Source organism: Apis florea, unplaced genomic scaffold (assembly GCF_048593485.1).
Source record: "Apis florea isolate Af1SG1 unplaced genomic scaffold, ASM4859348v1 contig_3203_pilon, whole genome shotgun sequence".
NCBI lineage: Eukaryota > Metazoa > Arthropoda > Insecta > Hymenoptera > Apidae > Apis > Apis florea.
In genome coordinates, this window is record NW_028256723.1 from 6921870 (window position 1) to 6945036 (window position 23167).

The following is a 23167-nucleotide window of genomic DNA, read 5'->3' on the forward strand; positions in this document are numbered from 1 at the left end:
ATCGAACGATTATACGAATGCCGCGACACGTCGTTTATCGCAACGGTCGAGGTCGTCGAAGAGAGAACCGCGATGAGATCGATTCCTGTGACGAATAGTCCTCCGAGTTGAGATCCGGTTAGATTTTCAGCCTTATTACGGATTACGATAATTGACGAAAAAACAGCGTAACCTAGGAAAAAGTGACGCGGATAGGTGGGAAGGGAGGAAAGGAGAAGGCGGCGCGTATGCGTCCACGCATCCTCGGTACGTGTAAATAGAAAGGAAAAAAGTGGCGCTTCAGCGTTGATCCGAGGAGAGGAGCCAGTGAGAAGAGTGGTTATCGGGAGATTGCGATTGGTAGTGGCCTCTGACCTCTTGGAAGCAGTTGCTCCGCCTCTCGTTTACGCGGGACCGCGTGCACGGGGTAGGCGCGCGAGCTCGTTAAAAACGGCCTCGTTCGTCGCGTTCACGCGTCCTCACCGCTACAGGGGCGAGGTAAGCTCGATCGAACGAATCGCGAGTCGCGTGTGGGCCGCGGCTACCAATTGAAACACAACGAACGCGCATTACACTCCATCAAGAAACGGAACACGGACACGGAAGTCGGTTTGACAAGCCGCATAACCTTTGATCGATGAATGTTCTTACCAGTATATATTCTCGGTTTAGCCATTTTTAATCGTAGAATTCGAGGCGTCGCGAACGAATTGGAACTCGATTTTTCGATTTCATCGTACGACGCGTTACGATCGATGTTACTTACGTATCGAACAGTCATTATCGTCGTCGAGTCGCGATTAGAGAAAGACGAATAAGAATGGCTGTTTACTCGAAAGTTAAGTTCGATCGGGGCGGCGGGGAGAAGCGGTTCTCGTCGATATCGTCGATAGCGGGTAGCGGATGGTGGACGGTGATAGAAGATGACGTAACCGTGACTCGGCCGATATCGCGATTCTCCCCTCCCCTTCCCTCGATCCCGTTCTCGCGTTAATTCCTCTCGATGAATCGAGCTCTCGTCGAGCTTTCGTCCATTATTCGTTTACGTGTCGCGTGCACAGGATACGGATTCGAGAGTACGAAAAAAGAAGCGAGATTTTTGAACGGGAGCCAAAAACGGCGGACGATGATCGGACGGAAAAAAAGTCTCTCACTGGGCCGTTTGTTTCTCCTGCCAAGTTAGATTTATCGAAATTCTAAGCATCCGGCTGGTTCTCCGTCGAGGCTCTCCGCGCTCCACGCCAATCTCTCTTTCTCTCGCTCTCCCGGGTTTTTGCTTCTCCGCCCTAGCCCAACTCGGCATCCTTCGCGTGATTTATCCCCGTTTTATGCGTTCTCCTCGGAGAACGCGCGATGCTCGCCACGCTTCCGAACTCCGTATATACCGGCAGACACCTGCGAAACGTTTCTGGAATTTCTTTTCGATTTTCGTTTCGGTACAGTTTGAAAATTCCGCGAACCTCCGTCACCGCGAGGAATCCCAAGAGAAACGAAACAAGGATACATACATAGTTACTTACTTACTTTCTTTCTTACTTACTTACGTTTAGCGTTCGGGCAGGCATACGAAGAAGAGGAAGAGTGGCAGCGAGTCGAGCGGACAACCGAGCGAGGAGGAGGAGGAGGAGGAGGAGGAGGAGGAGGTTAAAGAAGAATCGAAACGAGTTGCGTTCCTCGAGCGAGGGCACTCGGGGTCGCGCTCGCAGACGAAGGCATCGCCGTCACGTCGGCCAGAAATCACTGCCGCCGCGCTGCCGTGCGCCCAGGGAAATTCGCCCGGCGATTGTTTATATTGAAATACGTTCGTGCAGGAATGCTCGGAAATGGTTGTTAGCTCGAAAATACTTAGAGTGCCATACTTCTCCTTCGAACTAGCTCGTCCGAGCTCGGGGAAGGGGGAAGGGGGAAGAGGAGAAGGGAGGGAGGGAGGAATCGACAATTTTTTCATTCTCTCGAGAACTTACCTTTGTGTATGTGTGTGTGTATATATATATATACACATATGTCACTCTCCTCTTCGTTGGATGTACGATTGAACGATTGCAAGACACTGTAATTCTGACATATATATTTCTTTACATTCATACGTATATTACGTGTTTATATTTCGCGCTTACGTTCGTATATTTATAATCGTATTTATATCTGTATTTTATATATATATATATATGCATATATATTAATTATGTACACGTTTTTTTTATACAAAAATCTTCTCGCGCCTTTATACATAAACGCTACATAGATGTCCGATTTTTCGGTCTACGTACATTCAACCACACAACGCACATTCTCGTGTTTCGATATATATATAATACAACTTCTCCGGGGAGAAAAAAATCGCGTTCGACGAGGGGGACGCATCTCGAGCGGTGAAATCCATGCGAGACGCTCGAAAAGCTCGCTATATCTTCGACTCGACTCGACTCGACTCGACTCGACTCGACTCGATTCGATTCGATTCCCATCGCCTCGACCGCGTACGCCTCGTAGATTTTCATCGAGACGCGCTTGCTCCTTCGCTTCTTCCGTATATGTATATATATATATATTTGTGTATGTGTGTGTGTGTGTGTTTGTGTGCATGCCGTGTGCTGCGTGTGTTCGCGCGCGCGCGTCGCATTTTTTGTTAAGAAAATCGATCGCTGCTTAAAAATATTAGAAATAATTCCCATATACCCCTAAATGGTTGTCTAATTGTAAGTAACTAGTTCGACGTTGCCACGTTACGCGTGTCACGTGGGCGCAGTCTTCGATCATTTCCCCCGCCTTTCTTTATACTCTCTTCTCTTCGCTCGCCGGCCTCTCTAACGGCCAACCCTGTACAACGCGTCGAGCCCCAATTATTTTATCGTACAGTATTTTATTTATTTATTTATTTATTTATTTACTTATTTATTTATTTATTTATTCATTCATTCATTCATTCATTTATTTATTTATTTATTTATTTATAAAGTAAGAAAGCACCGTGTTTCGGGAATCTCCACGTACGCTTATTATCACATTGCGTCCCCTCCCTCCTCCTCCCCCCGAGTATTCCGGAGGATCGTCGTTGTCCCAACTCGTATAACATTATATATACATGTATATATGTTTCGACACACGACCAGCCCCACGAATCGAACATATATCCGCGTCAGAGAAAAATATAGGCGTTCGTTCACAGTTTCGGCTGGTCGGGCGCGGGTTATTCGAGCAGGTTATTCTTCGTGTCGTTGCTCGCATCGATTCCCTATCGCGGGGCAGGGGAGGGAGGGATATAAAATCGAGAGCGATCACGATGAACAGAGGCTTGCCGCCCCTGAGTTCGAGGCGAAGCTTGCCCCGTCGGGAGGAAGGGCGGCGGGAGGAGGAAGGCGAAGAAAAACGAAACGAGCGACTAATAAGCGCCTCTCTCCCCCTCTCTCTCTCTCTCCTCCTCCTCCCCCTCCCCCCCTCCCCGAATCGATCGCCGAATCTACGATCTCTTCGCACCCTTCTTTCTATCCCCTTCCTCCTCCCTCCTCCACTTATTGTCGTAATCGCGATCGAGAGAAAATTCTTCGTCTCTTGACACTTCCTTCCTTCCTTCCTTTCTTCCTTCCTCGTAGCTCGTCCTCTCCGTGGTGACGATCTTCGACGCCAGCCTCGTCGCGGCCCGGGCTCCTCCAATGGTCCCGGCAGTGGGCGGCTGTTCCGAGGGCGGGGGCGGGGGAGGGGGCGAGCGGAGGGGGGGGTGAGTGGTCGGGGGTGGGGGAAGCGCGTCGAGGGTATTACGCGGAAGCCAAGTGTCGCCAAACAGAATGTCACATCGTGGACATGTAGGGCCAGTTGAAGCTGCTCCCGCTGAGCAGCATGTCCCTGATCAACGTCTCGATCGGCGTTTTCCCGACGAGGCGGACGAAGAACAGCTGCTCGATCACCTGGGACGAGACGGTCCTCAGGGACGGCAATCTGAGCAACAGCTTGCCGAATCTCGTCGGCTGGTTCGGGTATTGGGTCCTGCAGTACTCCTCGAGCGCGCACTGCGACTTCTCCTGAAGGGACTCGATGTGCGCCACGTCCGACAATCCGCACGCGTCTGCAACAGAGAAGAAGAGGGGGGGAAGGGGGAGAGGGGGAGGTGAGGGAAGATCCCCCGGTTAAACTGGCGTGATGGCGCGGCGCGGGACGGAGAGGGGGGATTAGTATTCCCGTCCCGACGTCCGGATTTTTTTAAACTACGAGATGGCCCTAGGGCGAGCAAGCAGACACGCAGTCGAATGACTGAGGGAAAGAGAGGAGAGAGAGAGAGAGAGGTGGCGGTGGAATGCGTGCCAACCGAGAGAGAGAGAGAGAGAGAGAAAGGGCGCGAGGCCCCCCGTGCGAAAAACCCCGTCGGACTAATCACGCGGCTGCGACGACGTCCCTCGATTCCCCTCCTCCCCCTCCTACTCCCCGCGCGAAACCGAGCGCGCCACCTTTAACGCGCCACCACCATTGTTCTCCCGCCTCCCGTCCCGCGGCCGAAAATTCCATGCCTTGGCCGATCGTCGTCCAGATACGCCGCTCCACCAATTTTTTCCCCCACCTCCATCTACGCTCGCATGGAGGAACGTGGAGGTGGCTCCACCACGGTGCGCGGCACGCGAAACGCATTGTTACGGGTGACGCGCGTAATGGGCCATTACGGGCACGTGGCGGCCGCCCAAGGAATTCGAACGACAGTCTCTCCACAGTCGGGCCGTGAATACGTAAGCGCAGGGGGCGCCTCGGTATTAAACCGTCCCGCGAGGAATCCGCCAACGCAAACGGTCAATAAACAAACGGTCGGATTGGCGGGCGGGCCGAGATGTCGTCAGCGCCAATTCACCGCATCAATTCGAATAATATACCGTCGGGTGGCGTCTCTCGATCGCGATTCTCCTCTCTCTCTTTCTCTCCTCGATTCTCGCCAACAACACCGATTAAATGGCCTGGCGCCTCGTTGACCGGACCTCGCCGTGAATTAACCGATTTTAAACTTAAACTCTCTCTCTCTCTCTCTCTCTCTTTCTCTCTCTAGCTCTTCTATAGTCTCGCTACACTTCTGCACACCAACTCTCGTACTCTCGAGACGTGTAATTTTGAAACCGAGAGATTCGTGTTCTTGAGAAAGAGAGAGAGAGGTTAGGGAAGAAAGAATAGACGAGGGAGAAGAATAGACGAGTAATAGTGGTGGTGGTAGGAAGAGAAAAGATGGTCAGTGGGATGATAGCGAGAAGAGAGAGAGAGAGAGAGAGAGTCGAAGAGAGAGATTCTTTCATGCCCTTCGGAAACGTCATATAGCTGTCGGGTGCCGCGGAGGCAATATTTCACGCCGGTAGGCCCGCCGCCTCTCCTCCTTCGTTCCTACACTTTTGAAGGAGTTTTTACGGAGTCTCTCGATCTTTAATCACAGCTCGACCTTCCATTGTCAGTGACGTCACCTCCGACTCGAAAAGGGTGTTCGGGGGATGCTTTGTGTCGGAGCGGCTCCGCCGATCCCTCTCCGCGTCATTTGTCTCTCCTCGCTGCCTTATTTGTTACGCGCGTGCACAATCCCGAACCACGAATCCTCCTCTCCTCCGTGCGTCCGATCCTCGCCTCTTGTCTTTCGTCGTTGTTATTATTATTATTATTATTATTACTATTTATCGTTCTCGTTCAACAGCGATAGTCGAATCGTGATACGAATTCTCCTCTCTCTCTCTCTCTCTCTCTCTCGTACTCGAGACACGTAATTTCGAAATCGAGAGATTGAGAAAAAGATATTATTATTATCCGGTGGTGGGGCGCGTCGCTGATTCGCGAAAATATCGTGGGATTATATGGCGCATGGAAAGCTTTACGGGCGCAATATGGAACCACTTCTTGAGTATCGATCGCGTCTCGATACTTGCTGCAGACTTCTTCTAAACGCTGTTTACAAATGGGCCGTCGTCGTCTGGGCGCGTGGAACGCCGAGACTCGCGATCGACAGTGTCGGAAACGAAGGAAGTCGTCCTTCCGATTTTGGACGTCCGCCAGGCAAGCGGATAGACAAGACGATCGGAACGAGCGGGGCATCGAGTGGCGTTTCGCGGTAGAAACGCGAAGTTACGAGTCACGTGACCGAGTTCGTGCAGCTGTTACAGATAAGAACACCTCTCACCGAAATGAATATTCTCTTTCGAAAAATTACGTTTATCGATACCTCTTCTCTCGTGGGCCTTCAGTATCTTTCTCTCGATATTGCTCTTTAATTTCCGATTCCGACGAGATTCTCTCTCCCTGGTAATTATTATACGAGTTTGATGAACGCGACGGCGCCTCGAACTGTGTTTCCTCCTATGTAACGACCGTGGACACCTTTCCTTCCTCCATGTAACACGATCTATTTATTCGTGGACGGGAAATATCCGCGGTCGTTCGCACAATACGAGCCAAAACTTGGTCTCCCCTTGGTGGCCTGGGACCCTTCGAAGATAGAAAGAGAGAAAGAGAGAGAGGTGGGCTGTTTCGTTTCGAAGAAGAGGAAACCGAGGAGGAAAGTGGTGGGGAGGGAGGCACAAAGGGAGAGAGGTGGCGTGTAACGGGGGCGCGAGCGAGCGATTATCATAACAAGGCTCGTATTTGGAGACAAGATGCCTCGCGACCCTATCGGCCGTACGCATCGGGCAGACGCGACACGCATTTAATCGCCGTACGTGCCTCGTTGCTTGCTACTTACACCGCTGTACACACATACCTATAAGCGCACCGTTTAGGATCCGCATTGTCATGTTAACGACTTGATGCCGATCCCATTAGGGCGCCTCGCCGCGTATTCGGGACCGAAGGCCCCTCCTCCCTCCCTTCGCTACTTCGAGCGTCCGTATTCTTCGATTTCCAAGAGCCGTACGTAAGTGCTTTATCTTTTCACGCGTATATACATACGAGAAAGCCGTCGAGAATCGAAATTTTGAATTTTTCTTTCTCCGTGCACGTGGAAGGTTATCGAGAATCGAAATTTTTTAATTTTCACGTGTTCCTAAGAACGATTCACGTTTCTTCCTCTGCGCGACGATCGCCATATGTGAAAGTAGAAATTTTGAATTTTCCACGCCTCGTGAAGGGCGTTCGCTTTATGTTTCTCCCTCTGCACGACGATCACCATATGTGAAAGCCATCGAAAGTCGAAATTTTGAAGTTTTACGTCTCGAGAGAGGTTTCGCCTTACGTTTCTTCCTCCGTGCACGTGGAAGCTATTGAGAATCGAAAAAGAGTATTCGTCTTACGCTTCTTTTTCTGTGTAACGATAATTATAATACGAAGAGACTATCGAGAATCGAAATTTTGAATTTCTACGCCTCGAGAGAGATTTCGCCTTACGTTTCTTGCTCCGTGCATGTGAAAGCCATTGAGAATCGAAATCCCTATCCTGACAATGATTGTGCAGAAAAGCTGTCGAAAATCGAAATTTTGAATTTCCACGCATCGTGAAGAGCGTTCGTCTCATCTTTCTTCCTCTGTACACCGAGAATCGAAATTTTTGAATTTCTATTCATTCTCAAGCGTCTCTCCGCCTTTCTTTCTCTCCGCGACGATCACCGTCGCTTGGAAGTCATCGAGAGTCGAAACTTTGAATCTCCACGCGTCGCGAAGAATATTTATCTTAACATGTTTCTAACGTGTTCGCTCGCGCAGAGAGAAATTTTGATCTTCCACGCGTATCGTGAAGACCATTCGTCTTTCTCCGCGTATATGGAAACTCGAAATTTCGAATTTCCACGCATTCTAAATAACGATCGCCTTACGTTTCTTTCTCTGTGCACACGGAAGATCGATACTTTTGAATTTCCATGCTTCGCGATGAGCATTCGCCTTAAATTTCTGTGTGACGACGATCATCACGTGGAAACTATTGAAAATTGAAATTTTCAATTTTTATGCATTATGCAAGAACGAACCTTACGTTTCTTCCTCTGCTTATGTGGAAGTTATCGAGAATCGAATTTTGAATCGTGAAGAGTATTCGGCCTACGTTTCTTCCTCCGTGCATACGAAAAATCGATACTTTTGCACGCGTCGTGAAGAACATTCGTCTTACGTTTCTTTCTCTGCGCACGCGGAAGCTATCGAGGATCGAAATTCTAGAATTTTCACTTTCTCTCCACGTCGTGTGAAGACCGAAATCGAAAATCGAAATTTCGAATCTTCACGCCTTACACGTTTCTTCTTTCGTGCAAACGTGGAAGAAATTGAAATTTCCACGCATTTTTAACAGCGATCTCCTTAAGCTCTGTGGAAGCCATCGAAAATTAAAATTTCGAATTTTCATGAGTCGTAAACAGCATTCGCCTTAAGATTCTTCTTCTGCACACACGAAAGCCATGGAAAATTGAAATTTTGAATTTGGACGCGTCGTATGTGAAAACCATCGAAAATTAAAATTTCGAATTTCTTCTGCACGCGAAAGCTATGGAAAATAAAAATTTTGACTTCCTCTCCACGACGACGACCGTCGAAAATTGAAATTTTGAATTGAAAATTGAATCTTCACACGTTTTAAAAAGCCTTACATTTCTTCCTCCGTGCAAGAAATCGAAATTTCCACGCACTATTAAGCGTTCGCCTTAAGCTTCTTCCTCCGCGCACGAGAAATCCATCGAAAGTCGAAATTTCGAATTTCTTCTACGCACGAAAAAATTATCGAAAATAATTTAAAAAAAAAATTTTGATTTCCTCTCCACGACGATGACCGCGTTCCACGCGTTCTAAAAAGCATCCGCCTTAAGCTTCTTCTTCCGAAAATCATCGAAATTCTTGAATTTTCACTTCCTCTCCATGATGACGACCGTCGCATGGAAGCCATCGAAATTTCGAATCTTCACGCGTGGAACCTATCCTAATATCGAAATTTCCACTTTTCTTTTCTCAAAAACGAAAGCCCTACGATTCTTCCTCCGCGCGCTTGGAAGATCGATTCCCTTTCAATTGCCTCGCATTGAAGAGCATTCGCCTTGAGATCGACACTTTTGGATGCCGCCTCCATAAGAAATTTCGAATTGGCGCGCGGGAAAGAAGGCGGAAGAAAGTAGCGTGGAAAGAGAAGCCGCGGCGAACCCTCTCAGACGGATTATAACACGCGGAAAGTTCACGACCTTTTGTCTGGCGTTACCCTCCGGCGATGGGCGAGAGCCAACGGGGGTAATCCTCTAACCGGGCCGTTATTATGCCGTTGTTGACATTTAGCCCCCGCGGCCGCTCTCGAAACCGGTCCATGGTGTTACGTGCTCACCGAGAAACAGACCGAGAAACCCTCTCTCTCTCTCTCTCTTTTTGTTCTTCTTCCTTCCTTGTTTCTACGCGCACGCGGAAGGTCAGAAAAGGAAAAGAAAAAAAAAAAGAAAAAAAAGAAGAGAAGAGAAAAGAAAACAGACAAGGGGTCCGTCCGAGCGAAGGGGAGGGGGAACAGGAACAGGAAGAAGAGAAGGTGCCACGCTTGGATAAAAAAACTTGACCTTCGCTGCTGTACCTGCTCCTCCTCGGGAGCAGCATTGAACGGAAGGCGTGCGAATATATATATATATATATGTGTAAGCAGCTACTCCTGTTATTATATAAGTTAAACAAAGAAGAATGAAAGGAGATGGAGAGGGGATCGCGTTAAAGGTTCCACTCCTCTCCCGAATTTTCGCCTCGACCTTTCTTTCCTTCCCCCTATTCCCCCTTACTTCGTTCCGCTTCAAATTCTCTCTCCCCTCTCTCAAATGCCAAAGGAAAAAGGAGAAGAAAAAAAGTGTAAGCGATAGCATTTTAACATCCCTCTCCGCGCTTGCTACAACGTAACTTAGATATAAACGTAAATAGAAAAAATGGAGGAGGGGGTCAATGCCAATGTTTCGCGAAAGCCTGGAGAAAGAGAAAAAACGCGATAACCTTGGAGAGGCAAGCGGCGAAACGGCGGGGCGGGGAAGGGGGCAATGGCTCGAACAGCGAGCCAGCCAGCCAGCCAACCAACCAACCAACCAACCAACCAGCCAGCCAGCCAGCCTGCCTCTGCCTAACGATAAATTCACTGGCTACTGTAAACAATGCGGCAACAATGTCAATTATGCGGACGCCGATCGCGCACCACCCGCGGTAATTAATCGAATACGAACAGCCGCGACTTTGCGCCGTAATTAATTGCCCGCGCCGCTTCCACTCTCTCGTTCCACGCGCCTCTGTACCTGTATACACACGCGCACGCTTTGCGTTTCCATCCTCGAAAACTCGAAACGAGCGAAGCGAGCAATCGCGAGGCTTCCTTCTATCGAAATCGGTCGAGAAAATCGGAGAAAACTCCCTCTCTTTCTTTCACTCGCTCGCTATGTGGAACGGTGTTTGGAGAAAGAGAGAGAGAGAGAGAGAGAGAGAGAGAGAGAGAGAGAGAGAGAGAGAGAGAGAGGACATAGACGTAGCGGTACACGTAGCGGCTTACGGCTACGTGGCGCGCGGTGGTGCGAGGCGGTAGGCTCGCGATCGCGTGGGCGCGTAATATATTCTTGGGATAGACAATGTGGCGAGCACGTGGGCTATAGAAGGCAAGTCGAGCGGACCCGGGGCCCCATAATGAAGCGTTGACGCGAGCATAAAACGAGCGCCGCTCGAGACAATGGAGTGATTGAGCGCGGGTAACGCCAAAGGGTTGCCCGCCGTCAACCCCGGGGTGAAAATGTCAGTAACCAAATGTCAGGCCTCGCCTCCGGCAAACTCTACTACGACCATTCCCTCTCTCTCTCTCTCTCTCTCTCTTCTATCTTTTATATATATATATGTATATATATCTTCTCGTGCCCTTTCTCCGAGTCTTCTTTTTTTTTTCTTTCTTTCGTTCTTTCTTCTCTTCTGCTCCTTCTCGTTCCACGGAAATTTCGAGAGAGAGAGAGAGAGAGGGAGATGGTCGATATCACCGCGTTTTGTAATCGAGGCGGCGCGGCGGTTCACTCGCGTCGACCGAGATCGAGTTTATATTCCTTCCGCTCGAGGAGCGGATCGGATAATTCGCCGCGAAGGAGACGCTTTGCGACACAAAGGGTTGTGGTCACCCTATTCCAGCCAACGGCCGGGGGGAAGGGAAAATAGCGCGGAATATTTTATGGGCAGGAAGCGCGTTTTTCGTCGTCCCGAGATTGCTTTCTCCGCGCTCGACACAGAGAGAGAGAGAGAGAGAGAGAGAGAGAGAGAGAGAGAGAGAGAGAGAGAGAGAGAGAGAGAGTAATAAGATTTTCGGATACTTCGACGAGATATACTTCCCCTCCATTTCCTTCTCGCCACGAATCTCTCTCGAGGTATCTCGAATCGAATTTTTGGGACCATCGAAAGGGAAAGGGAAAGGAAAAATAAGAAAGGATAAATACCGAATTAGTCAGTTTTCTCTGTGTACACCCGTACGCGATTCCTATTGGACGCACTCGAGCGTTTATGAAATTTCGCCGAGTGGTGCGCTGGGATCGTTGGTAAACGTTACAAGCGATCGCGTGTACGGTGTGCTCGGCGTCGAAACTCGCGGTGGGCAGTCACGAGTAACGACTAGAAAACCAGTTCCATCCTGGCGAGATGTTGCGCGATTCCGTTCCCCGGTACATGACCGCCGATTCGTAACCTGTAGAGACCCGCAGTTTGCCATGCAAACGAGGAACGAGGAGAAGCGACTCGCCGCGAGAGAGAGAGAGAGAGAGAGAGAGAGAATGTTTTCGAATCCTATCTTATCGGTCGAGGGAGGATCTCGAAACTCGATCGAATTTCTATTTGATATTTCGATTTACTCGAACGGACAACAATATTTATTTATTTACCCTCGATTACGATTAAAATATCGAAATACAAAACGTTTTATTTAAGTTAATTGTAAAAGGAGAAAAATTATCGTTTCGTTATAATTCATCGTTGAAAACAAATTTTCGTAATTTCGTAATATGCATTTTCAATAAATACGGAAATTTTCGTCATACTTTTTCAACTCTGCTCCGCGCAAAAGGATATTTTCTCAACCCATTTTCCACTTTCTATCTCAAACAAATAAATAAATATCCATCGCATCCCGTTGACCGGATAAACGGAGAGGAAGAAGGTGTGTCGAGGAGGACTGTTAACGAGGAGTGACGGGTACGCGAATCCTTCGCGATAATACGCTTCCGGAGGCGATGACGCTCTTGTCCGAACAGTTACACATCATGGAGGAGAGGATAACTCGTGATAAACGAATCGAATCGAACTCAACATCGATATATCCTTCAAGAAATACCCATCACTGCTGCTAAGATTTCCTTCCAATCGTTAAAAACGCGTGGAGGCGCGTAAATAGAGGGAGGAGGGCGATTATCGAGGGTCGAACGAGAGGAGGGAGGAAGGAAGGAAGGAAGGAAGGCGAAATCTCTTTGCGTTTGCCTCGCGATAAATCGAAGGAAGCGGCGTGGCTCGAGAGGGGTCGGGGGGTTTCCTTCCAACCTCAACGGTGTCTCTCCATGTCGGTTCCGCCCATTGCTGATTTATACACAACCGAGATATACTGCCGGGCACCCAGCATACGCGCCACCTACCTAAGGACATTCGGCAACCGCAGCAGAGTGGGGAGAGACAGAGAGACAGAGAAAGAAGAGGACTGCTTCCTTCAATTTGGATCAATTTTTCATTTTTGCGAGTGGAGAATTTTCTTAAGGCGCGTGACTCCGCTCTCTCTGGATAAGAAGAAGAAGAGGAAGAAGAAGAAAAAGAAGAAGGAGATCGATAAGGAGGGGAGAAAAGAATCTTTGGAATCTTTGGAAAATTACGGATGGAGAGGAGGTTTGGTAACGCGATAGATTGGACGTAATTAGGGGCTTAATAAGATCGGTGGGCAATCTAGGAGAAGAGGAGGAGGAAGGTGGAAGGAGGCCCGAGGCCCGAGGCGGATTCGTTTCGCTCTCCGGAACGAGAAGCGAGGCTGCTGGTTACGCGTAACAAACCGCAGACCTCCCTGACCACCCTTGAGCGAAGCGTGCGCGCGTCATTCACGCAGACCGCGATATAACCTAATAGAATTATTTTGCGAGCACGAGGGGTCGTGGCTCCCCCAGGAAGCGACAGGAGCCGCAGCAGCAGGGGTCGTGGCAACCTAGCCCCCGATATACCCTATGCTATAGCCCTCGTACCACTTTGCTCGTTCCGTGGTTTTACGGCTCGGGATAATAACGGGACGGGCAAATAAATAATCCATCCACCCGATTCCCCGTTTATTTCTTCGTTTATTTATTCCTTTAAAACGAGACGTGGCGCGTAGAAAGGAAGAATTTTAAGAAACGATGGATACCTTTTCGTCGCTAATATTCACTTCACTTTCGTTTCGTGCAAAATGTATACAACTTCAGATCGATAGAATAGTCAAGAGACGAATATATATATATATATTCTTCTTCATCTAATGTTTACTTTCGTTTTATTTCGTAAAATGTATGTAATTTTTGGTTGGAGAATAGCGAAGAGAGTTGCTTATAACTCGATAAACAAGTTTCGATATTTTTATCTAATCTCTCGAAGTGTTCCATATTTGCACTCTACATTACCGATCGAATTTTCGAACCGAGTGAAATCGAGTGCAAACGCGGTTCATAACGGCAATCAACGACCAGAGTGGAATCGAAGTTATACAAACGATCGGCGTAAAAAAAAAAAAAGAAAAAAAACTAACCAGAAATGAGAATGACATCGATCGATAAATTATCCAAGATAAGTGGTGTTGCATTCTCCTCCGACCGAGACGATACTCGGCGGAGCCGATACTCGGATCAAGGATGTCCGCGGCAACGAGCCGCGAATCACGCTCGTTATCGCGTTGTTGGCGCGAGCTGCGTTACTACGCGTAACGCAATTATTGCAATTAGCCCGCTGGAGCTAGCCGCCGCTATTACGCTTCCTCCTTTCGTGATTGCTCGCAGCGCCTCTCGCGTTACGAGCGCGTCGTAAAACCGTGGCGATTTTCACCACGGTCGGCCAGTTAGCTCGGATGACCGTGCACTTTTCCAAAACGTCCTCTCGACCGCCAGCTGCTGCTCCTCGCGTCACCTGCGATCGACCGTCTTCCGTCTGCTGATCGCCTCCGGATCAACCTCTCCCCGTTTCCTCCATTTTTCCTCCATTTCTCTTTTTTTTCGCGCGGTCTTTATCCTCCATCATCCTTCACAGTTAACTATTTTCCCCCCTTTTTCTCGTACAACAAGTAACCGCACGAAGCAAAGTAAGCTGCGTCGTTAAAAAGAAGCGTCGTTTCTTTCGAATTACTACTTTTTTCGATCTTCGAAATGATACGTTAGAAATAGACAGAGAGAGAAGAGAGAGAGAGAGAGAGAGAGAGAGAGGAAAGTGTCGAGGCTCGGGTTGTTATTATCGAGTATAATTCAGAGATACTGTTTGCGTGGAGGGAGGGAGGGAGGAGAGAGCCGCGTTCGACTATTAAGACACGCTGTATTTTTCAGGGAACGCGTTCGTCACAGCGATAAATTTAACGATAAATTTCCCGTGTAATTTGTCCCCGACGGATGATTCGACGAAACCGTAGCGCTAATTCCCGAGTGAAAAGAAAGTGGACGCGGCGTGAGCCGAGCCGGCCGAGCTCAAAGTCGTAACATTAAGCATCGCGAAAGGTCATCGACGCGGCGGCGATCTCTTAACGCCGGTAACGGTACTGACCGTGGCCGGCTCGCGCGTCTTTCAACATCCTCTCTCTCTCTCTCTCTCTGTCTCTCTCTCCTCTCTTCCAAACCGATCTCTCCAACCGTATGTATATCCACGTACACATTTCCAACTAGAAAGAAGAAAAACGCGACACGATCCACTCGAATCTACCCGCTTCCGTTTCGCGTACCTAGAAACATCTTCTCTCTTTCTAATTACGCTTGAATTTTTCCAAAGGTGGTGATGGTGGTGGTGGCACGTATCCTCATCCACCCGTCTACGTTCCCGGCTATTCCTCTCCTTGTCCGACTATTATTAGCGGTAATGCATGCCATTAGCGTCAAGGTTCGTGCGCGAGAACGAGTCTCTCACTCTTTCTCTCTCCCTTTCTCTTTCGCTCGCTCGATACACTCGAGGGAATCCATCGTTTTATAAGCTGGTTGCGCATCGAGGCTGGCCGGACTCGAAGCCTGGCTGGCCTCGACCACGCCGAGCCGAGCCGAGCCGAGCCGTCCCAAGGAACGGTCGTTTGCCCTCCCGCGAATCCTCCGTTTAACGGCCCGCGGGGAGGGGAGAGGATAGGCTCCTCTTCCCCCTCCCCCTCCTCCCCTCCCCGAGTATATACGCGCGCGAAGCGAACCGTGTCGCGGTTGCATCGCGTCAAGGCGCAACTACCGCGCGCGCGCGCGCGCGCGCTGCTCCTCGTCCGCAGGACGACGAGCATTCTTCCTCTCTGCATTCTCCGCTCTCTCGGCCGCTCGGGGAATGCGGAACCTAGAAGAGATCCTCGCCTCGCCGCGCCTCGCCTCGCTTCGCCTCGTTTCGCCTGCGCCCGTGCGTTCCTTCCCTCCGTGCGTGTTATGCGCGTGTTTCCCTTTCGTTCCCGAGGAAAAACTTTGCAAAGTTTGAAAGACGAAAGAAGACGGAAGAGAAGACGTTGGAATTGTTGTTATTGTTGTGATATTCGAGAAGAGGCTTTCTCTCTCTATCTCTCTCTTTCTCTCTCGTTCTTGCGGTTTCGGAGGGGAAGTGAACCCTGCTCGAGGACGAAGCGGGGAAATTTATCGCGGCGCGTGGTCGAAGGAAAAAAAAGAAGGGAAGGAGAAGGAGAAGAGGGGGAGTGGAAGGGAAGGGAGACGGCCCATATTCCGTAGCCGCGTCGTTAAGCAGCGCAAGAGAAAAAAGGGATAAATAAATCACCGGACCCGATTTTTCGAGTCTGGCTCGAGGAAGGAGATATAAATTTAATAATAATAACTCGACTGCCTGGAGGGGATGAGGAGGTCCTCCTCGTTATTTCGTTAATCTCGAAGAGAAAGTTGGAAAAATCAGCCGGATTTCGAGAAGGAGAAGGAAAGAAGGAAGGTCATCTCGCTCGCCAACTCTTACCCTCCTCCCTCCATTCGTAACGGTTAGCGATAAATCCGGCCACGATAAAGAATACAAGCCGGCCGCGGTCCTTCGATTTTTTATGCGTCGCGTTGGGTGTGCTGCTCCCTTCTTTGGAGAAACATTAGAGGCCGAGATTATATATATATATCTTTGCATATACGCGAAGGAGTTAGGGGCAAAGGTAAAAGAGAGAGAGAGAGAGAGAGAGAGAGAGAGAGAGAGAGAGAAGGGTGGAGAAATATCGAACGATATACTCTTCCTGTCTAGAGATACGACTTCTCTCTTTCGAGAAGAAAGAAATAAAAAAGAAAGAAAAGAGAAAAGAAAAAGGAAGAAAGGGAAGGAAGCGACGTTAAATCGGCCGGTAAACGCGGCATTCGCCGTCGGCCGTTGGCTACTTACCGGCCGTGAAATATGAAATTAAATTCATTAGGGTTCTCGCGGTTATAATAAATCGAACGATTGTGGCGGGATTCGAGAGGACTTCGGGGTGGCGGGCTTAATAACTCAGACGGTTTGAATGGAAAATGATGAGAAATGTCTCTCATTGAACGCTGGGGGGTCTGTCCCTCCTCCTCCTCCTCCTTCGTCTCCTCTCCTTGCAGTCTTTTTTCTCGCCTGCTTTATCGCGCGATCCGGAACGGAATCTTGGTATCCATCCGGTATCTTTGTAACTCTAACGTTCGCCCGCCCTCCTACTAAACTTATTACCATCTATAAACGGAAAACAGTGGTATTCGAACGAAGGAAAAGATTCGAACGATATTTATTTACGATCGATTTTTTTTCAGAATATCGAATAGATTTCTAACCTATTTACGTATAATCTTACGAAGCGTGGAATAATATACCGTCGAATAACCGTGGATTTTCTTGTCTTAAATTGGGACGTGATCGAGGATCGGATTGCACATTAGTTGTGGCAATAGGAAAATTTTCAAAGTTTTTGAAGCGTTTTCTAGAACGTTGTAGACGATATATGTCTCGACTGAGGATTGAGCTTGACTCGACGAAGTTGCTTCTATTCGTGAAGAAATTGACAATAGAGAGATAGAGAGAAGCAAAAATAAGTATAACAGATAGGGAATGAGAGCGCGTTACGTTGACAGAAGTTTAAGAAGGTTGAAAGACACGATACTTGATCCTTGACAAATCGAGGATGGATGCGTCTTTTGCCGATTCCTTTAAAAGTCCAAAATACCAAAGTTTCAACGAATTTTCTCTCTCTCTCTCTCTCTCTACGCGTTGTATTCGCGATCCATGTGAAATGATTTCGAGCCAACCGTGAGAAATTCGTCGAGCGTGCGGAAAATCGTTTTCGGTTAAATTTTAACGAGGATACCGAAAATTAGTCGTGGTTGGAAAGTCGTCCCGATCGGATCTAGCGGCGGCGAACCTGTTCGGCCGGGGCCGTGCGATAAATTACGTCTATCCGTCGTTGATCGAGACCACGACAACGACCGCGAGAGGGAAGCAGTGGTTTATCGCAAATTGCGGTTCGCGCGCCCGATTAAACGAACGGGTTCCCAAGATCTTGCCCGGCAACTCTCTCTCTCTCTCCCTCTCTCTCGAATCCCTCGATTTTTCCCTCTCCATTCTCTCCTCCTTCGCGTCCAAAGGATTAAAGTTCAGGCGCTCATATCCTCGATCGAGTTTCCCGCGATCAAAAAAATTTCCGCGCCCCCGAAAAATTTCCCCGTTCAATTCGATTCAACAGCGGGGCTCTCCCAGTCCGAATTAATTCCACTCGTCTCGTTCGTTATCTCCCCACGCCTGCCCACCATCGATGTCCACGATGCGCGCGTTACGCGTCGTTCGTCCGTCCCCTCCCCTCCCCCCTTGCCTTCCCAACGCGATACCCGATTAATCGCTCCGTCCGCGATCCGATCCAGCAAATTGCGCGCAATTATTTCGAATATATAAAATTATATAATATATATATATATAATTATTCGGAAGAAAAATTCGATCTTTCGTTCGAGAATACACGTTTTTATCTTATTCGAAAAATGGAATAATCCGTTCGATTGTTGGAAACGAAATACGAAAATTTATTACTCGAAAAATTACCCGTTTGAAAATCGGCAGCATTTTTCGACCGTTTCCTCTCTCGGCCTCGATAGAAGAGAGATAGAGAGGTGGAGAGAGAGAGAGAGGGAGAGAACGAGCGAGCGAGCGAGGTGGTCTGCTGGTGAAAAATTTACGACCGTGCCTCCTGTCCGAGTGTCGTTAAACGAGCGCTGCTTTGAATGGAGTAAATGGGGTGTGATTTGTACATTGACAGCCGCGTAATGCCACGTAGTAGACGAAGGCATCCTTCGTTCTTCTGGCGGGCGGAAGGGAGGGGGAGAGAGAGGTCCTCGAAGCGTGCGAGACCGAAGAATCGTTCGGGTTTCAGCGCCAACCTGAAAGAGATAACCACCGCCTCTCCTCTTCGTCTCGAGCGTTTCTCGCCCCGACTCACCCATTCTATGCACCCCGTGTTTTCCTCTTCTTCTCGAAAGAGGCCCCCGTAGGCGTGCCGATTTTTGCCAGCTGCGCCCTCTCCTCCTCCTCCTCCTCCTCTTCTCCCTTTATCGCCTCCTCTCCGTTACAAACGACGCGCGTATCTTTGCTCGTGCCGTGGGCAAAAATTTTCCAAATTTCGCAAAAGATTTTTTCCAGTATCGTTCGAAAGGGGAATTCGATGGTCGTCGAAGGCGAACGACTTTACCGAGCGAATCTAATCAATTTATTGATTAATTTCGGCCGCGAATTATTTTATATTTTCCTGGGGTTTTGCCAACATCTTCCTTTCTTGAATTAAATTAAATGATTTTTTAAATGTTACGGTGTATAAGTTGAAAATTCGTGTGATAGATCAAAAAAAACAATTTTTGCCTCTGTCGAGACACGTATCGCGGGAAAAAATTGTTCCTTTGCCAAGTGATCTTCAAAATCTACCGAATTCATATATGCCAAACGTTTATTTATTGTGTCGTCTTATATACGACGCCACGATCGAGAGGGTCAATATAAGATTGGAAAATCTGGAGGGAGTCACGATCGCCTTACTTTCGATTATCGACGATCGCGGTTCATCCGCGCCTGGTCGCGTATATAATCCGAACACGAATACGTAGGGAAAGTTGGCGAAACTTCGATCGCGATAACCTTTAAGCGAGCCACGCTCTCTCCGTCTCTGTCTCTCTCCCTCTCGTTCGAGATATTTTAATTAGCCTCGTCCACCGCCAACGGTCGAAACGCCGCAATGAGTCATCCGCGGTTAGAACCTCGTTTCTAACGGACTTTAAATACCTCTCGAATAACCAAGGAGGATCGAGTGGAGAGCGATTCGTCGCGCGAATTCACTCGGCTTCCGAGCGAGCGAGCGAGCGAGCGAGAGAGAGAGAAAAAAGATAAACATCTGCCTCGTAAACAAATACTACTACTCGACGAATTTTTCTCGACCTTTTTTCTTCGACAAGAGGAGAGAGATAAAGATCATCGGTTCTGCGACCGTTTCTCCACGAATATAATATACGGTTTGTTGTCGATTGTGTGTACACTGGCCGCTTGATTAGCCTCATTGTGGCCGATTCGGGCGTGCACTTGGCCCGGGACGCACGAGACTCGTGCCGTCCATCCCTCTTCCTTTCTTTCCTCCTCGAAAATCGTCCCCCTCCTCCTTCTTACATATACACTTCTCTCTCTCTTTCTCTCTTTCTTCTTTTTCCACCGAAAAAAGGACGAAAAGCGGTCTCGCAAACGGGGCCCCATTGTCGGCGCGCGGACGTCGTTCTCGAGAGAAGAGCAAACACGCTTAACCTCCCGACCTATTGTCGCCCCCGGATTATCCGATTTGCAGCGCGCCACCGTTTCACGCGCGCCACTTTCCACCGCCCATCCATCTATCCATCCATCCATCCGTCCGTCCATTCGTCGAAGCCATTAGAGGCGACTCGACTCGGGCGAAGGAAAGGCAGGTTGAAAGGCGGCCGATGCTGATAATCGATCGTGATCCCGATCTTCCCTCGAACGTGTGTAAATAAACACGTAACGTAACGAGGCGCCGCCAGGTTTTTAATATATGTGCCGTTTATTGCAGAGACTTTCCATAACCGGTTATCGGAGAAGGAGAATGATTTTGCGTTCGATCGAACGGCGTTGCGTTGCGGGCAAAGAAATCGGTCGTCGCGATCCTCCATTTTTCCAGTGCGGATTCGGTGGTGGATTCTTTGGAAAGCAGGGACGGGACATGTTATTGGATCACGCGAGGAGGACGATCGCAGGGCATTGTCCACCGCCCGAGGCGAGAGAAGGCCAGCTGGCTCGAATATGAAAATAATATTTTCCTTTTTGGCGTAGGTATGATCGATATTTATTCAACGCTCGGGTCGCGCGCCCGCCCTTCATTGTGCCGTCGATTCGAAGATTCGGAGACAGCATTGTGTCGCGTTCTTTCCACGAAACTCTCGAAAAGACGTTGCGCGATACCTGGATAGCGACGGAGTCAGCTATTTTCGAACTTTTCAATATCTGCGCTTGGAATATTTCTTTTTTTTTTTTTTTTTTTTTTGGATCTTTCGTTCTGGAAGAAGATGAATCATTCGAACCCAATGGAACTTTCGATATCTCGTTTCTCTTCGTCTGGAATGATGGCTACGGAATATCTGCAAATTTCGAATCTCTCCTCCACTTTTTGGATCGAGTGATTTCGTTTGGAAGAAAATGATGAACTCGAACATTTTCAATATCCTCTTTGGACGGATCTTTCGTTCGGAGGAAAAATCGTGAATTTTCTTCGGATGGACTTATTCGTTTAAAACTCGAAGAAGAGAATTTAAATTTTGAAACGTTTATTGATCTTTTGTCGGAGGAGGAAGAGAAACTCTGGACCGAGTCAAATCTTGTCGAATTTTAAATTTTTCTTCTCTGGATGAACTTTTTGGCTACGAATTTTGAACCCAGAATTTACGAATTCTTTAGAGGAAAACTCGAAGATGAAGAAAGAAGGGAGAACACGATGAACCCGGTTTTCCAACAAATCCTGATAAATCCTGTTTGGATCGAATCTTCAAATCTGTGGAGGAACGAGAATTTAGAAATTCGGAGAGAGAGAGAGAGAGAGAGAGAGAGAGAGAGAGAGAGAGAGAGAGAGAGAGAGAGAGAGAGAGAAAGAGAGAGAGCCTCGGCAACGTCGAATTTAAAATCTTTCGTTGGAAACTGCGAACCCCAAGTCGCGATATCTCGGATCTGGACGTTGATCCTTGGAAGGAAAGAGGAAGGGACGTCGAAGGGACGTCCTTCAATCCAACGGAATTGCGGCGTGGCTGAGTTTTAAACTTCGTTTTCGAGGCGAACAAACGCGGCGCTGCCGGTTCGAAACTTTGCGATTTCCTTTTCGAAAGGAAAGGGGTTTTCGCACTCTTTGCTAAGTGAGAAGTTTCATCGGGCTTCTCTGACACCCGGCTCGGAACGGCCGAATAACGAAAAGTTATCCTCTTCTCACGCGTCGAATTTATGTATCAGAAATGAAATCTTGAGACTTTTCTTCTTCAATTACCGCTACTTCACTTGTCATCAAAGGATGTAGCAGCTCTTGGCCTCTCCACTTCTCACAAAAACTTTGAAGAAATCTTCACTTCCACAAAACGATTCTACCTATTTCGATATATTTCGATCAGTCAAACTACACTTTCTACACTGTTTCTTCCCAAAATCTCTTCGTTAAATCGATTTTATAATATTCTAAAAGTGTATTGTCGTTGTTTAACTGAAACAGACGGACAGAGAGAGAGAGAGAGAGAGAGAGAGAGAGAGAGAGAGAGAGAGAGAGAAATAAAACCGGTTTGCAAGCGACATTGCAATATCCCGCGGATGCCGTGAAATCGTTCGAGGGTAAAAATAGTCACGCGTACGAATCCACGTTGCAAAATCACGCGGTGTTTTGCGTCAGAGGGACATTGAAAACACGTCAAACGGCTACTCTCCGTGTCGATTCCCTCCCTCCCTCCTCCTCAACGTCAACGCCGGCCCCCTTCTTCTTCCTTCCCCTTCCTTCGCTCGAAAAAAATCGATCGAAACGAATCGGACGAGCAGCACGTGGCCTCGAGAATGTTGTTTCAACGATTACCTTTCTCGATCTCGAGATAAAAATTCGCTACACGAGATATTCACGACGCCAGATTTCGTAACATCGTTCGTGATTTCTGCGCGAAGAGAGAGAGAGAGAGAGAGAGAGAGAGAGAGAGAGAGAGATATGCATGTGGCCCGGACACGGACGCTCGCGCGGAGCGTCGATCGAGGGAAGATCGAAAAGAGGAGAACACGGCTTAAACGACGTACGTAAGAGAGCCGTGGTCGAGAGAGCGAGCCTAGGTCCCGACCGTTCGTTCCATCTCTCCCTTCTCCCTTCCCCTCCTTTCTCCACCACTCCTCCTCCCCTCCAACCCTCCTCCCCGTTCCACGATCGCGGCTCACCTCTCGATCCACCTCTATCTTTCGCCTTCCTCTTCCTCCCTCGCCCCCCTCCCGGCCCCACATACTCTTCTCGTTTCGCCTTTCCTCCCCTTCCCCCTCCCCCCTCCCCCGGCTGTTCGAGAACGGCCGATAGATAATTGGCGTTGCGTGCTTTCAGATAAACGGCCGTGATTGGCGAAAATAACGATTAATAATTATCCACTCGCGGGATCCGAGGCGGCCTGCCCTCTCATCTCGGATCAGAGAAGAGAAGAGAAGAGAAGAGAAGAGAGGAGAGGAGAGGAGAGGAGAGGAGAAGGAGGAGGAGAAGGAGGAGGAGGAGGAGAAAGACTGCGCTCTTCCCTTCCTTCCTTCCTTCCTTCCTTCCTTCGATCTTTGTCCATCGCTAACTGTTCCGCGAATTCACGAAGTGGATCGGTTCGAATTTCGATTAGAAAACACGAAAAACACAGATAGAGGAAATGTAAGTATTTTCCAATCGGGATCTATAAACACGTAACGTTCCTCGAGGCTGGATTACTTTTGAAACGGGAGCCGGCGATAGAAACGGCGCCGTGGGTCATTGCCAATACGTTGGTTCATCGAGGGAAACGATGATACACTGGAAAACACAGAGAGGCGCGAGCATCGAAGCGAGAATGACGGTTAATCGTAAAGCGTGGCGCATGCGCCACGCTTTACGATTAACCGTCATTCT

General features: G+C 48.6%; 1 protein-coding gene across 4 annotated transcripts in view; it reads right to left on the reverse strand.

The window, feature by feature from the left end:
• Positions 1–2032: 2032 nt before the first annotated feature.
• svp (COUP transcription factor 2) overlaps positions 2033–23167 on the reverse strand; it is a 70263-nt gene continuing 49128 nt past the window's right edge. For all 4 annotated transcript variants that reach the window (XM_086910767.1, XM_086910766.1, XM_012484801.3 and 1 more), the window contains one exon: positions 2033–4042. In XM_086910767.1, the coding sequence (XP_086766893.1) occupies positions 3768–4042 (275 nt within the window). In that variant the 3' untranslated portion in view covers positions 2033–3767. The remainder of the gene's footprint in view (positions 4043–23167) is intronic.